This window comes from Chrysemys picta, chromosome 1 (assembly GCF_011386835.1).
Source record: "Chrysemys picta bellii isolate R12L10 chromosome 1, ASM1138683v2, whole genome shotgun sequence".
In the NCBI taxonomy this organism is placed as follows: Eukaryota; Metazoa; Chordata; order Testudines; family Emydidae; genus Chrysemys; species Chrysemys picta.
Genome location: NC_088791.1, coordinates 205,589,536 through 205,604,606, shown reverse-complemented (window position 1 = coordinate 205,604,606; position 15,071 = coordinate 205,589,536). Strand labels below are relative to the sequence as shown.

At 38.0% G+C, this 15,071-nt stretch overlaps 1 protein-coding gene across 1 annotated transcript in view; it reads right to left on the bottom strand.

Annotated features, from left to right (window-relative positions):
• LOC135978161 (cilia- and flagella-associated protein 47-like) overlaps positions 1–15,071 on the bottom strand; it is a 387,250-nt gene that overhangs the window by 227,938 nt on the left and 144,241 nt on the right. Inside the window, exon 10 of the mRNA XM_065579202.1 lies at positions 3,972–4,069. Coding sequence (XP_065435274.1) covers positions 3,972–4,069 — 98 coding nt within the window. The remainder of the gene's footprint in view (positions 1–3,971; positions 4,070–15,071) is intronic.

Below are 15,071 nucleotides of genomic sequence, written 5' to 3'. Positions count from 1 at the left end.
GATTTTGTAATTTCTGCAAATTTTCATTATACAGTTGTAAATATACTGCATTGTTCTAAAATTATTACTAGGGAAGATGATGAGAATAATTTCTTGAAATAGTTAACTCACTTTTTCCATATAAAATGTGTCTTAACAACACATATATCGTATCTAGTATTTAAAAAATTGTTCCTAACCATTTATTGTCAGACAGTTCCCCCTGTGGTGGGGCAGATTCCAACCCCAGTCTGGAAAGGGTTAAAGAGATCCTCTAGGCACAATCAGCCTCAACCTGGTGCACCTGTGAGGCTTGTCAAGCCTGGAGATGGGCAGATCTTTAAAAGGGAGGGTCTCTCTCAGTGCAGGGCGGCACTCTGAAGGAGCAGAACTCCCCAGCCTCTGGCTGTCATTCAGGGAAAAGACTTGAGAGCTTTGGCTGCCCAGGCCCTCTCAGAAAGTAGAAAGATCGGTACATTTCCATTTTCTTTTTCCTCTCTTTAGGTTCCTGAAAGCTGCAGAAGCATGCTGACTTTGTTTGGACTGCTTTAATTCTCTGCCTGCCCACCTGCCCTGCCACGCAACACCTTGAGAAGCACTGAGGACTGTGCCCTGCACTCAGACAGGAAGCATTGCCCACCCTTCTCCCTAAAGGGATGCTAGAGAGATATAGCATAGTGCACCTCCCACAAAAATTGGACTTGATTTTTCGTTAGTAATAAAAAAAGATGATTACAGCTAAATGTTGTGTTAATCAGACAGGTCTTATGTTTGTCATATAGATAACATCAGTCACTTATTTCTACTTAAGTAGTGGGGACGGACTAGGACGAATTAAAGGGAGGGCACTGTATGTAAACATTAGGATACAAAGAGAGCAAGATTTCACTTCACAATTAATTTCATTTACTTTATTTAATTTATGAGCCAAATTATTTAGGTTTTACTGAATCCTTATTCAGGCAAACTCCCGCTTAAGTTAAGGAGAATTTTGATGAAAAAATACTAAGTAGCAACCTCAGGATTTGGCAGTGTATTTTTTAAAAATAAAAACTACATTTAGTACAGACTGGAAGCAGGGCCGGCTCCAGGCACCAGCCTACCAAGCATGTGCTTGGGGCGGCACCTGGAGGGAGGCGGCGTTCCGGCCCGAGAGCGGGGCTGCGACCGGGCTCGCCACCCTCCTCCCGGCGCTCCGGCCGGCGGGGAGAGCAGGGCTGTGGCTGGGCTCTCCCCCCTCCTCCCGGCGCTCCGGCCGGTCGGGGAGAGTGGGGCACTGGCCGGGCTCACCGCCCTCCCCCCGGCGCTCCGGCCAGCCGGGAAGAGCAGGGCCGCCCTCCCCCCGGCACTCCGGCCAGTCGGGGAGAGCGGGCCCGCAGCCGGGCTCGTCGCCCTCCTCCCAGCGCTCCGGCCGGACGGGGAGAGTGGGGCCCCGGCCGGGCTCGCCGCCCTCCCCATGGCGCTCCGGCCGGTCGGGGAGAGTGGGGCCGCGGCCGGGCTCGGCGCCCTCCCCTGCCGCACTCCCTGCCGGGGGGCAGCAAGAGGCTTTTTTGCCTGGGGCGGCAAAAAAGCCAGAGCCGGCCCTGACTGGAAGCCAGATTTATTTTCTGCAGCTGGACAACTTGGCCTGGAAGTCAGCCTCTCCTCTTATTCTATAGTGAAGCTGTTGGTTGCAAGTTTGTATTGTTTTTACAAAATAATGAAGAATTAAGAGTAAGGCAGCTTCTTTTATTTAGTGGAACTATTATCCTGCTGCTGCATTGTCAAATGCATTGTGTAGCCTTTAAACTCCCTCAACATAGTCAAAAAGTTTTCTTTTTTCCCTTATAGCAACTCATTGGCTTTTAATATTTTAACAGCACATTTTCAAAATTGCATAAGAAATGCACATGGAAATCACATAAAAAGAAAATGGATTTTTTGCCCACTTCTCCCTAACCAGTTTTTTCCCCCTAGCTGCCAAGGGAGTGCAAAGTTTTGCATATTAAAACAATAACTTTTTTTCCCAGCTGCAGAATATCTGTTAAGCATCCTATTTAAATAAAGAATAACTAAACCCACTGAAGTGAGATTATGGTTGGAAAAATGACTGTAAAAATGGCAGGTTGTTATTGAGTTTGTCTGCTTCCATTGAGTTATCCAAGTTACCCCTGCTTTATTGACAAAACCAGGATTTTACTATTGTCGGCAGTGACAAGCCAATAGAACTGAAAAAGAGCAACTAATTAGAACTGTATGAAACTCATTGGCTTCCCTTTGCAGGGATTCACTGGTTTTGATCCATATGGCTACACAAACCTTGAGTTCCATTTGGAATTTTGGGTTCAGATGAATCTTAAATCTGAAAGTGACATTCAGCCAAAAGGTGTCTGTTTTACTGTATCAACAATGTGAAACTGCAAATCTTACATGATTTGATCCAAAATCTTAAATCTGCCTGAAAGGTCTGTAAAGATTTTAAATAAACAGGTCTGAATTTAAAAGGTGAGAGGCACAGACATCACAACTCAGTCACTAGCAACCCTGACTACAACCCTCCTCCTCCAAGATTCTATGAAAATCATTTTCTTCCACTGAACAATGGACAAGTTCACATTCAGGATGGAATGCTTCAGAGGGAGAATGACAAACACTAAAAGTGATAAATGATTAAAGCCATTATAAAATATTTCACAAAATGTACATAGGCAAGACACATGTAGCACTATTTTTCAACTCCTTCATTAAAGCATATGGTTGACTTCATTGTCACTATAAAACTTTTGTTTTAAGTTGCATCCTGCAGAGGGCTACACAGTCTGTATTGCTAAGTCCACCCAGCAACAGTACAGTTTCTAGTCTCATCCAATATTAATTTTATTTTTCAAGCTATCAATGTATCTCTGCATTGCCTATAATCACGATGCATTCAAGACCCAAAACTATCTTAGGAAATCATATGAAACTGTTCTTTTTGCTTATTTTTAAAGTGCTGCATTCATGATGCAAGTCACCATGTACCCAGAAATGAAATTACTATTCAAAGAACAAATCAGGAGAAGAGAGTATGGCAGGGAGGGAGGGGGGGACCTGAATTCTAATTGTATGAAGCTAAACCATAGTATCCGTTCTATATTTTTCTAGGGAAAGCTTCCTGCAGCAAAGCAGTGCAACTGTTATTCTATTCATAGAACTCATCAGCATCCATTACAAAAGCCATTTTTTCTCATTTGCTTACAAACCAAACAGAAAATAGCACTTCTAGATGATAAAATGAATATTCTTCTAAAGAAGTTGAGAAAAACATTAGCCATGGAAAAACAAAAGCACAACACTAAAATATCTAATTCAAAGGCAAAAAATGCCGACAAAAATAAATCTAGGCAGGCTGATCTCAGTATCATATCAGAAATGCTAAATAATGAACTATTCAAGCTTTACATATTTAAATGGTTTATAAAATACAAGCCGTTTTATTCAATGAAACAGTATAATAATTCTTCCAAGCTGATTAACAACGTTTTATGATGTTTTTGATGGTTAAAGAAAATATTTACCTAATAATCCAAAAAATGATTAAGCAATTTTTAAAAACAATCATGAAAGCCCAAGTTTATTAATAGTGTGCATTGTGCAAAAGTGGAAGGCACCTAAAATAGATTTCTCCTGTTCTGTATAGCTCTAGTACAAAAGCTGGTTGAAGTTTTTTATTGAATCCAGCTCTGAGTGCCAATGTGTGAAACAGATTACAGCAGAATAAAAACCACATGAGAGAGAGTGTGGAAGATGGTAGTTAATGAATGATTATGAATAAATGTTTAAAGTTAGCAAACGACGGCTTATTTTTAGTTTACATTACTGAATTTAAATTTAGCCCCAGAATATTGGGTATTTTTAGCCCAAAAAGTGAACTTGTGTGGTCTCTCTATAAATTTGTACAATATTCCATACAGTGGAAGTTATATATACTGTTAGTGCAATGCCACAAAACTAAACCTTGAAAACTATCTTACCAGAGCTGCACACTTCACATCCAGGGTTCTTTCAGGTGCACAGGGTACACAATTAATCTCCAAGGAAAACCACACTTTGCAACATGAAGAATTTCCTCCTGTGTAAACAAAATAGAAGAAAGTGTTTTTTACAAATCTGTTCTTGAGACAATGTGTGAAATCTTAGCCCCATTCAACTAAATGGAAGTTTTGACTTAAGCGGGACCAGGATTTCACCTATTAATATTTGTAATTAGCACTGAGGCATCATTTCAAGAAAATCACAATCTAGTGTAAGTATTGCCATTCCACTGCATTCCTTGTTTCTTTGTCTTGTAGATTCAATTTGATAATATGATTAACAGATGCAATCTGAACTGAAATATCACTTTTAAAAATTAACTTACTCTGACACTTTTTAGCTATTTTCTGCATATGTGCATTGCTTAAACACAATCCAAGAATAATTAAAATAATCTTTGCATTAAAAGGCTGTTCTACAGTATTAAACAAAAGTATTAAAGAACAAAAAAAATACTTAGAATAAAATTTTTACCTTAGCAGGGACAGTCCTCCCTTGCAAAGTCTACACAGTATATTTTGTTTCACAGTTGCATCAAATTTTGCATCAAGTTTTCAAACAAGGTGACCTTAGTTTTAAGTCTTGTGGCTATGTGTAAATCAGAGACATTAGCAACTGACAAATGTATGTGTCAAAACATTCTACCATAGGAATTGCCATATTGGGTCAGACTAAACATCTAGCCAGTTTCCTTTCTCTGACAATGGCCAGTACCACGTTTTGCAGAGAAAGATGCACGGAACTCTGCAGTAGGCAGTTATGGAATAAAATGGCCATAGGAAAATATTCTTCCGAAACCCCGTTAAATAGAGTTTTGCCTATTTTCTGAAATATGATTGTTTATATCACATATAAATCTCTTGTATCTCTCCTCCTACATGGTCCAGAAGGCAGCAAAGAGAGAGAATTAGGGGGTTCTGCTGCTATCTAGAAGAGAAACAAACAGCACCAGAGTCTTGGAAGCTGACTTCCTGCACAATCAGGAGAGAAAAAAACTTTATTGATTATCTCATTTCCCATATTAGAGGTCACTTGCAACTATATGCAACTATAAATATTAGAAACTTGATTTTAAAAATAGGAACAAATTCTGCAGAAATTGATGGATTAAAAGGACAATACATTTACAAGGAAAGCTTGATGCTCATCACTGTTAAGTGGGCAAGTGGATTTGTTAAATCCTGCTTGGAATGTACTATGCTACTAGGGCCAGCAACAGGAGAGTGGATCCTTCCATTAACTATTGCAAGCAAGGTCAAGCACTGCCCCAACTCTGCATCTGAAGTGTCTGGCGGTAGAAAGGCCCACACTTCCCAATGAAGATGTTTTTATAAATGCATGGAGTTTAAGGCCAGAAGTGACCAACAGATAAGCTAGCCTGATCTGTATATCTCAGGCCATTAAACTTCCCCCAATCGTCCCTATATTGAGCTCATTAACTTGTTTGTCTACATGATATCTTCTAGAAAGGCATCCAGTCTCAATCTGAAGCCATCAAGAGTTGGAGAATCCACCACTTATCTTGGTAATTTGTCCCAATGGTTAAGCACATTTACTGTTAACAATTTGTGCCTCATTTCTAACAGAAATGTCTCTGCCTTCAGATTCCAGACATTGGATCTTGTTATGCCTTTCTCTGCAAGCTTAAAGTGCTCTCTAGTAGCTGGTATTTTCATCCCGTGAAGGTACATATACTTATACACTGTAATCAAGTCATCACCCAATTTTCTTTTTTTTAATAAATGAAACATATTGAGCTCTTTAAATCTCTCACTATCAGGCATTTTCTTCAGCACTTGCATCATTTTCATGGCCTTTTCCTGCACTCTCCAATTTTTAATAGCCTTTTAAAAATGCTGACACCAGAACGGTCTGCAGCAATCCAGTATAAGTCTCACCGATGCTATATGCGTAGGCAAAATCAATGTCCTAATCCTACTCACTACTCCTCTGAATATACATCAAAGGATCACATTAGCCTTTTTTGCCAGAGTATTGCACTAGGAGCTCATGTTGAGTTGCCTGTCCATGCCAACACCTAGATTTTTTTTCAGAGTCATTGCTTTCTACAATACTGTTCCCCATTCTGTAGGTATGTCTTGTTCCTTGCTGTATAAGTTTGCATTTGGATGCACTAATACACGTTTTGTTTGAAGGGACCCAGCTTCAGAGCAATCCAGATAGCTCTGTATGTCTCCTGGTTCTCTTGACTAGTTTGGGATAGGGACTCCATCAATTTTCATGTCAATCAAAAATTTAATCAGCAGTGACTTTATATTTATGCTGAGATTACTGATGAAAATGTTGAATGATGCTGGGTCTAGAACTGATCCCTGTGGAACTCCATTAGATACATCCTTATTCTATTATGATTCCCCTCTGACTACGTTTTGAGAGGTTTCAGTTAGCAAGTTCTTCATACATTTAAAGTGTGCTCTATTAATACTGAATAGTGATAATTTTTTTTTAATCAGAACAACAAACACCTCCTAAAAGTGTAAATATATTAAATGGATGTAGTTACTTTTACCAACCAAACTTGTCATCTCAACGAATAAAATAAGGTTTGACAAGACCTATTTTTTCATAAACCCTTGCTGTCTAATTATTTTTCTGTTCTTTACAATTGAATCCTGTTTAGCTTTTCCATTATTTGTCTGGGATTGGCTAACTGGCCTGTATTTACCCAGGTCATCCCACCTGCCTTTCTGAATATTTGTACAACATTAACACTTTTCCAGTCTTCTGGAATTTCCCTGGTATTCCAAGATGTATTACAAATTAACATCAGTGGGACAGAAATCTTCTCACCCAACTGTTTTAGGACTCTTTGGTGCAAGTTACCTTAGCCTGCTGATTTAAAAATGTTTTCTAGTCGATTAGGTTTAATACCCTCTTTGGTTACTAATGTACTGCAAAGTATTTCAGCATCCTGCTTCTTTCCAAATACATAACAAGAATATTGACTGAACATTTGTGGCTTTTCTGCTTCATTATTAACAATTTTACCACCTCCATCTAGGAACGGTCTTATACCATTGCTAGGAATTCTTTTGGTCCTAATATATTTAAGATCCTTATTTTTCTTAGGCCTGAAGCCAGAGATTTTTTCCATGCTGTCTTTATCTTCCCTTATCAGTTATCTGCACTTCACAACACTGATGTCCCTGACATGATTGTGGTGTGATTACTGCTGTGTGTTGCTAGTGCTGCTGTTCTTAGAAGAAAGTGCAGTGTGTTGATTCCCCAGACCTTGATGTTGTTCACAAAGAAAAACCATAGGCTTGGTTCAGTGGAGAAGGTTTATTGTTGATGAAGCATGGTACTAGCACCGCAGCTCAGTGGTTACAGATACACTAATACATGTATGCTCACAACAATGGTACCAGCTCAATCAACAAAACATTAAGCTGTTCCCTAGGCTAGCATAAAGATGCCCCTTCTATGACTTCTCCTTTTATACATTGATACAAACAAGTTACATATTACATTCCACATGTTGCTAGTTACCTTTGTACCTGCTAGTTCGAACAAAACATCCTCATCCATTATCCGGTCATCCCATTCTTATCTTACAAGTGGTCAGTGTGCTCTTGTACCACCTCTTGGGAATTTGTTTATGTAGCTACTTGATAACTCTGGATGTTCTAGAACTAGCCTCTCAGATCAGGAATGTGCTTACTTGGTTAGCTAATAACTAGTGTTTGGCTATTTTGCTAAGGCCAGGCCTACTACGATTCACAGCCTTTGATTCATACTGTTTGTTATGCCAAGGGCTTAACACTAAACTTCGTCTCATCAGTGAAAATATCCAATTCCTCTTGCTTGTTACCCAGATTCCCAGCACGGATATTTAAGCAACTGAAAATTTTCTTCTCTTCACTTTATTTGTCACATCTGTCCAAAATGTTGGTGACACAATGAATTTGAGTTTGTATTGCATTTACCTCCTTATCACCCCACCTTTACATTATTAGTTTAATGCCATCCTGGCTGCTCCAGCAAGTCTCCAACCGAGATTAGTCTCCCTGTCTATGAAATGGGGACATCCCATTCATACAGCTCTGTCCCCCACTGGAATGTGGACAATGCGCCACAAAATTCAGACCTTCAGCTTTACACCATTCACAAAGCCAATAGTTCACCTCCACTATTTTCTGCCTTCTCCATTTTCTCACCCATGTGTTTCAAACCATCTACATCAGTGCCCCCAACCCATCTTTCCCACTGAATGGAATCTATAAAATGTAGGTATAACTACATCCCTATGAATGTACTAACTCCCAATGCCTACACTGGCACTACACACTCCAGTTAGGTGGGTGTGAAAGCACAAGACCCAGCATGGGGAATTAAAACTGTGTGGGAAGTGGAGAGTTTTAACTACATTTAACATAAGCAATTCAGGTTTCAGAGTAGCAGCCGTGTTAGTCTGTATCCGCAAAAAGAAGAACAGGAGTACTTGTGGCACCTTAGAGACTAACAAATTTATTAGAGCATAAGCTTTTCTGTAGTCCACGAAAGCTTATGCTCTAATAAATTTGTTAGTCTCTAAGGTGCCACAAGTACTCCTGTTCTTCTTTTTATAAGCAATTCAGCAACTTCCTGTTGAAAAGATATTGTTTGTTTTGTTTTTTGCAGGCTGACCTGTCTGCCAAACAGACCTGCAGATATTGTTGAATATCATATAGGCAGTTTATATAAACTCTAAAGAGCTGGTACCTTTTACTCAGGGAGAACACAGCTGAATAACCTTCTCCTGCAAGAATAACTTCTTAAGATTTTCTGTCTGTCTTATGCACAGCCATTTGTAAAATTTTAAACATAACTGTATAACAAACTCAAGTAATGATATTATAGATATATAGGTGCATCCTGGGAAAAATGAATTACAGGAGTTACTAAACTGTAGCTTATAATTTAAGGACAGCAACTGGTTGCTGAAAAGATTTTTGTGTCACTAGACCTTTTCTGCAGAACACAGGTTTTGCCCTGGTTAGCGCTTGCCTTGAGTTCTAAGCTTTTCTCTTTCTTTCTGGTTTTTGTGTGTTTGTTTGGTTTGTTTTGTTTTTTATTGGTGACAGAAATATCTACACATAATGATTTCATTCCAGAGAAAAAAATACATTAAATGAACATTAAATTTCATGGTTAAGTACTCAAAAGTCAGGAAATTTCAAAATTAAGGTTGGATGTGCAACTATCACTTGAATTCAATGGTTGGAGGACACGAAAAACGAAGTGTGAATCAAACAAACTTCTATCCTCACTCCTCCTTAAGCAGTAAAATTGAGTGAAGATTAAATTCAGCGTTTCTTTCCATTCAGTCTAATACCACCTATGACTAGGATTAAATCAATAAAAATATGTTGTAACTTTTATGTCCATTACTTTTTTGAAGTGTTTATTAAAATGTAACTCAAATTCTATATTCTGTCTATCATGAAACTGTGCCATATACTCAATGACCAATCCCAACTGAGAACAACCAACTACACCTCTACCTTGATATAACGCGACCTGATATAACACGAATTCGGATATAACACAGTAAAGCAGTGCTCTGAGGGGCGAGGCTGCGCACTCCGGCGGATCAAAACAAGTTCGATATAAAGCGGTTTCACCTATAACACGGTAAGATTTTTTGGCTCCCGAGGACAGCATTATATCGAGGTAGAGGTGTATGTGATTTGTATTACACTTTTCCTTTCCTTTCAAGCAGATTCCGTCCTGGGAAAACCATGTTCTTTTGAACAATATGGGCAATATATTCAGCCCCAGAAAGCATAAGGTACAGTGGCCAGGTAGAAAGGAATAACATGGGAAGAAAGAGTTTTTAGAAGTGCTCAGTTCCAAATCTCTGCAGTTCATCTTTTTGGAACTACACACTCTATGAAGAAGTGATTTTTTTTTTACTGTGAATTTTTAAATGTTCATACCTTTTTTGACTGCTATCATTTTTAAATGCACTTTGCAAATACTATGACAACTCAGCAAAAACTACTTACACAATAAGTTTTATAGTTTGTCTGGTTTTGTGATGTAGGTCTTTTATTTTTTTAACTGTTAAGCATTAACAGTTCCCCCCATTGCTAAACACATTTTTTATTCACCATCCTTAACACAAAAAACTTTTCAAAACATTCGCCTTTCCCCAGCCATGGAAAGTTTCAGTCCAAAAGGTGACATTTTCAGACATCTATGAGCAAATCAAAACAGGGGTTCATAATAGAAAACATACTGCAATGATACAGACATACCGTGTGTGTGTGTGTGTGCTCATTTATAAACTTTTGACATTTTAAATATATTTGATATCTTTCTTCATGACTTAGTGATAGTACTTTGAAGTATTCTGAGGTAAACCTGTGTTTGATTTTAGTCTCATTCCCTGTTGTCTCACTCTCTGGGGCTTCACTGACAACAACAAAAAATCCCTAATTTGCCTGCATACAACCAGGGCTATGATCTTGTCAGATCTCACAACACAAGCAAGATTAAGCTTGTTCAGTACTTGGACGGAAGACTGCAAAGGGTAAGAAAAGCATCGCAAAGCATTTTGGAGAGGGTTAAAGGTGTGTGAATGGAAAGTGGAAGATTCCTTTGAAGGATGGACTCTGACTACTAGGCCATGCTGCCCTGTACCTGCGAGCTGCTATATTGACTCTAGCCGCTAGGCCACGCTGCCCTGTGTCTGAGGGCTGCTGTATTGACTCCGGCCATTTCGCCACACAGCCCAGAACCCAGGGGCTGCTGCTTTTACTCTGACCCTTGGACCTCATCATGGTGAGGCCCAAGACAGTCAGGTAGATTGTAACTGCGGTGTCAGCACACCCACTATCAACCCCGAAGGGAGATGGGGTGTGCATCCACTGCCACACTAACAAGCACTTTTCTTTGATTCTGAGCTTGGCTGCTATAAATCAGAAAAATAAACAGAAGTCGCATGAAATTCTAAGAACATTTATTATTCATGTTTTCCTTCAAATTGAAGAAATTTATCTCAACCTTTAAAATCAAGACACTTGAAAAAGAAAGTCTGAATACTTATTTCCAGCATTTGTGTTTGAAAATCTGTAGTTTGCTCTATCCAAAGCACATTACAAAATTTAAGTTTGTATGAAAGCTTTAATTAGGTCTTCAATGAACTACTCTCGGTTAAATTGTTCAAGCCTCTCAAATAGGTTACCTAGCCTTATTCCTGTTCATTTGACTTTCCAAATCGTCAATTTTCTCCAAGTGAATTTTAACTTCTTTTTCCAACTCAACCATTCTGCTATCTTGTCACATTTCTTTTTAATATTGCAAATGTGTTTTTCACTGGTGTCCACATATTCTCTTACTTTTACTATGCCAGTTTTCAAACTATTATAGAGAACTGGTCAATGCATTAGTGGTAATACCTAGATACTTGTAATCTTCTATTATAGTTTATATGACAACCCGAAGAGTTAGAGATCATACAAACTCCTCCATTATTGACCACACCACACTTTTCCATTCTCATTGAACCAAAATACATTATCACAATTATAGCATCATTTTGTCTCTTTTCCCACAACATGAAATATAATCTATCTCTCTCTCTCTTTTTAACTTCTTCTCCTCCTATACCTACTAAGCTGGTCATGACTTAATTGGGCTGAAAGTGGTCAGGAATTATTCTGATAATGCTGCAGATCCAACAGTGCTTTGGAAGAATGATATTGGATTTTTTTCTAGCTTATGTATCATTGATAACTTTTTCAGAGGAGTTCTAATTATAGAATTTTTATTATGAAGATTACATAAGATGCAGGGGGAGACAAGCTTGATTTTCTCATCCACTGCTGAATTTGCAATTAGAAAAAGCAATCTAAAAAGCAACGTTCAATTTGGAAAATGAACAAACTTGATATGGAAATAATTGTAAGCAAATGAATATTTCATATTCATAATGCCAGTTTTACAGAGTATCACTGTGCTTTTAAATACATAAGAACAGGATTTCACAGGACTGTTGTTCTCTTTCAATGCATATATAGAGACAAGGTGGGTGAGGTAATACTTTTTTTGGACCAATTTCTGTTGGTGAAAGAGACAATCTTTTAAGCCACATGGAGCTCTTCAGGTCTTGGGAAAGCATTCCCAACATCACAGCAAAATGCAAGGTGCATACGTAGCTAGCACATATTGTAAGGGACCATTCAAGGTAGAGTGGCCTGTTAACCCCTCTGCAGACATAGACAACAAGAGGGGGTTAGTGGGTTACAAATAGCTGTAATAAACCATAATAATAATAAACCATATCCAGTCCATGATTTTTGGTGTATAGCACAGTTATGAATGTAAGCTCCCAGGCTCATCTTTTGAAAGTGTAGCTTGAAATCTTGTCTCTCACACCAACAGAAGATGTCCCAATAAAAGATATTACCGCACCCACCCCGTGTATCTAATATCCTGAGACCGACACACCTACAGCTACACTGCATAATGCACATGCACACCATTACTATTATGTGACCATTGAAGACGTAGACCCCTCTGGCATACACTTAAGCACCGCATTCATTAGTAAATCCACTGAAGCCTTTGTAAGATTGAGGCCATAGTTTATGAGAAATTATGAACTGATAAATAATGGTTGTATTTGAAGTGAAAACAATGCCTTTTCTTCTCTTTTCTTTTCTTTTTTTGGGGGGGCGGGGGTGGGGGAAGAGAGCAAGGCTGATACTACTGTAGAATCTTCTACATTAATTTTAATATATTATCTCTTGAATTCATATAATACTGCATATAATGCTTTATGTTGCTTATTTTTCAGGTTTGTTTGGTTCTAGAAAACTAAGAATTCTATTACAAAGAGCTAAACTTCATCTAGTTCCCTTGCCCTTACATTTTATTCTTATGTTAAATTTATAATCCACTCTTTCTAGAATTCTCAGGAAATGAATACATTTTATGGATTATTTTAAACTCAATTACCATATAACATTTTCTGTCAGAGGAACATTTAGTTAAAATAGTGTAAGATTGGTACATAGCAATGGCTTTCACAAAAAGGTTTTGGACACCACCTATGGTAGTTTTTCTGGACAACTAATCTATTCATATCTACTAGATGAAAATTACAACTTTTATGTATTGATAGATCCAGGATTTTATTGAAAAACATTTCTCAATTAAGTCTTTTTATTATTGGTCCCAAGCATCTCTTTCTGTCTCTACATTTAGTTTCCAAGTGTAGAAAATTGTTACGTAATATATGGAGAAAACTGCAAATTACTCACAGATAAAGAAAAATCTTATAATGTTAGGATGTTAGATGATCAAGATGATGTAAAAAGGAAGGCACTAATGTTCAATTCTGCCATGCAAAGAACCAGTTATGCTTATAAAGGCAATGCAGTTGATTATATTCTTCCAGAGAAGTTATGAAGTTAAAATTGTAACCTTTAAATTTCATATATGGGCTCAAGAGTCATTAGGCTAATGCTCTTTTTTTTTCCAATACAATTTGCTTTATAAACTGAGTGGAAACAATGAGTCAATAAGTCCTTTCCAAGCCCATTGTAGGAGGTAAAAAATGTGTTTAGTTTCTAAAGATTAATTTTTAAAAAAATATTTAATACACCTCCATTATAAAGTGTCATAAATATAAAAATTTCAAGTACTGGGTATATTGAAAGACAGTTCCAGTTCAATTTACACATGGATGTCAGGGTCTCATTAAAGAAACTGCTACAACATTCACTGCCTATTAAAATGTCTCAAGAGATACACTCAAGGGGCCAGATCCTCAGCTACCGTAATCTGTCACAGCGCCACTGACTTCAGTAAAGTTACAGCGATTTACACAAGCTGATGATCTAGATCAAGGGATTTTCATCACCCAAAACTATGACCAAGATTTTCAAAAGTGATTGGTAATTTTGGGTGCCCAACTTGAGACACTATATATAGTTTTGTAGAGGGTAGGTACTCTCTCTGCTATTCAGTACAAAATTAACCTAGAAGAATCAAATAGCATGGCCCAATAGAAAACATTATACTAGATTTTCTCAGAAGTTTTTTCTCCAAGGGCTGTATTTTCCATCTTTCAGAGTTTAAAGGTTTTTCAAAAATAACAAACAGGAATAAAGTATGCACCATCTTCATTTACTGCACTACTGTATCTGTTCAGAAGTGTCACTCTATCCAACTACCAGTTTTTACAGCATTCCCTATTGCACTCCTGAACTTCTAATCAGGCCTTTAGCCACCAGCCTTCTCTTATAATCCCATTCTCTAGGCTGCAGGAGGCAAGAGTAGGGAGTTGACACCTTGAGTGTGCTCTAGTACAGACAGTAAACCTTGTAACAAACCTCTACCAAGGCAACACAATCCAGTTGTCTTTTAGAGAGGCTTGAATCCATATATATTACCTTCTTTATTAATTGCAGACAAGCCAGAACTCTAAATATCAAGCTGGCATGTTCCACAGGGAAAAAAACCTTGCCATCTATTGACCAGCTACAGTTTAAGAGAAAAATGCTTAAACTCTGCTTACAAAAACAGACCCCAATATGGGTCCATCATTCAGCAACACAACAGAAGTTACAGAAAATGTAAAATTAACATTACCAAGCAGGATTAGAAGCATCCATATTATCAACCTGTATATTCTTACTAGAACATTTCACAGAAACATGACAAAACATATGAAAATCTGTTTTCTCTGACTTTGAATAATCACTTTTCCTTCAAAGGGAACCTTTCTATTGATTTCAGTGGGATTTGGATCAGGACCTTCAAGTTCCACTATTCCCAATTCTACCATTGACCAGCTGTGTGACCTTGCGCAATTTGCTAAAGCTTTGTGCCTGAATTTTCCCCTCTGTGAAACTCTGATAATACTTTTTATCACACAGCAATGTTAAGGCTTAATTATTATTTTAATTACTTTCAGAGCCTCAGATGAAATAATTGTGAAATATTACTACTGTACATTTCTTTTTCTGCCCTAATCTCTATTCTATGGCACTGAAAATGGCAAAAATGTGATTAACTGAATCATGTAT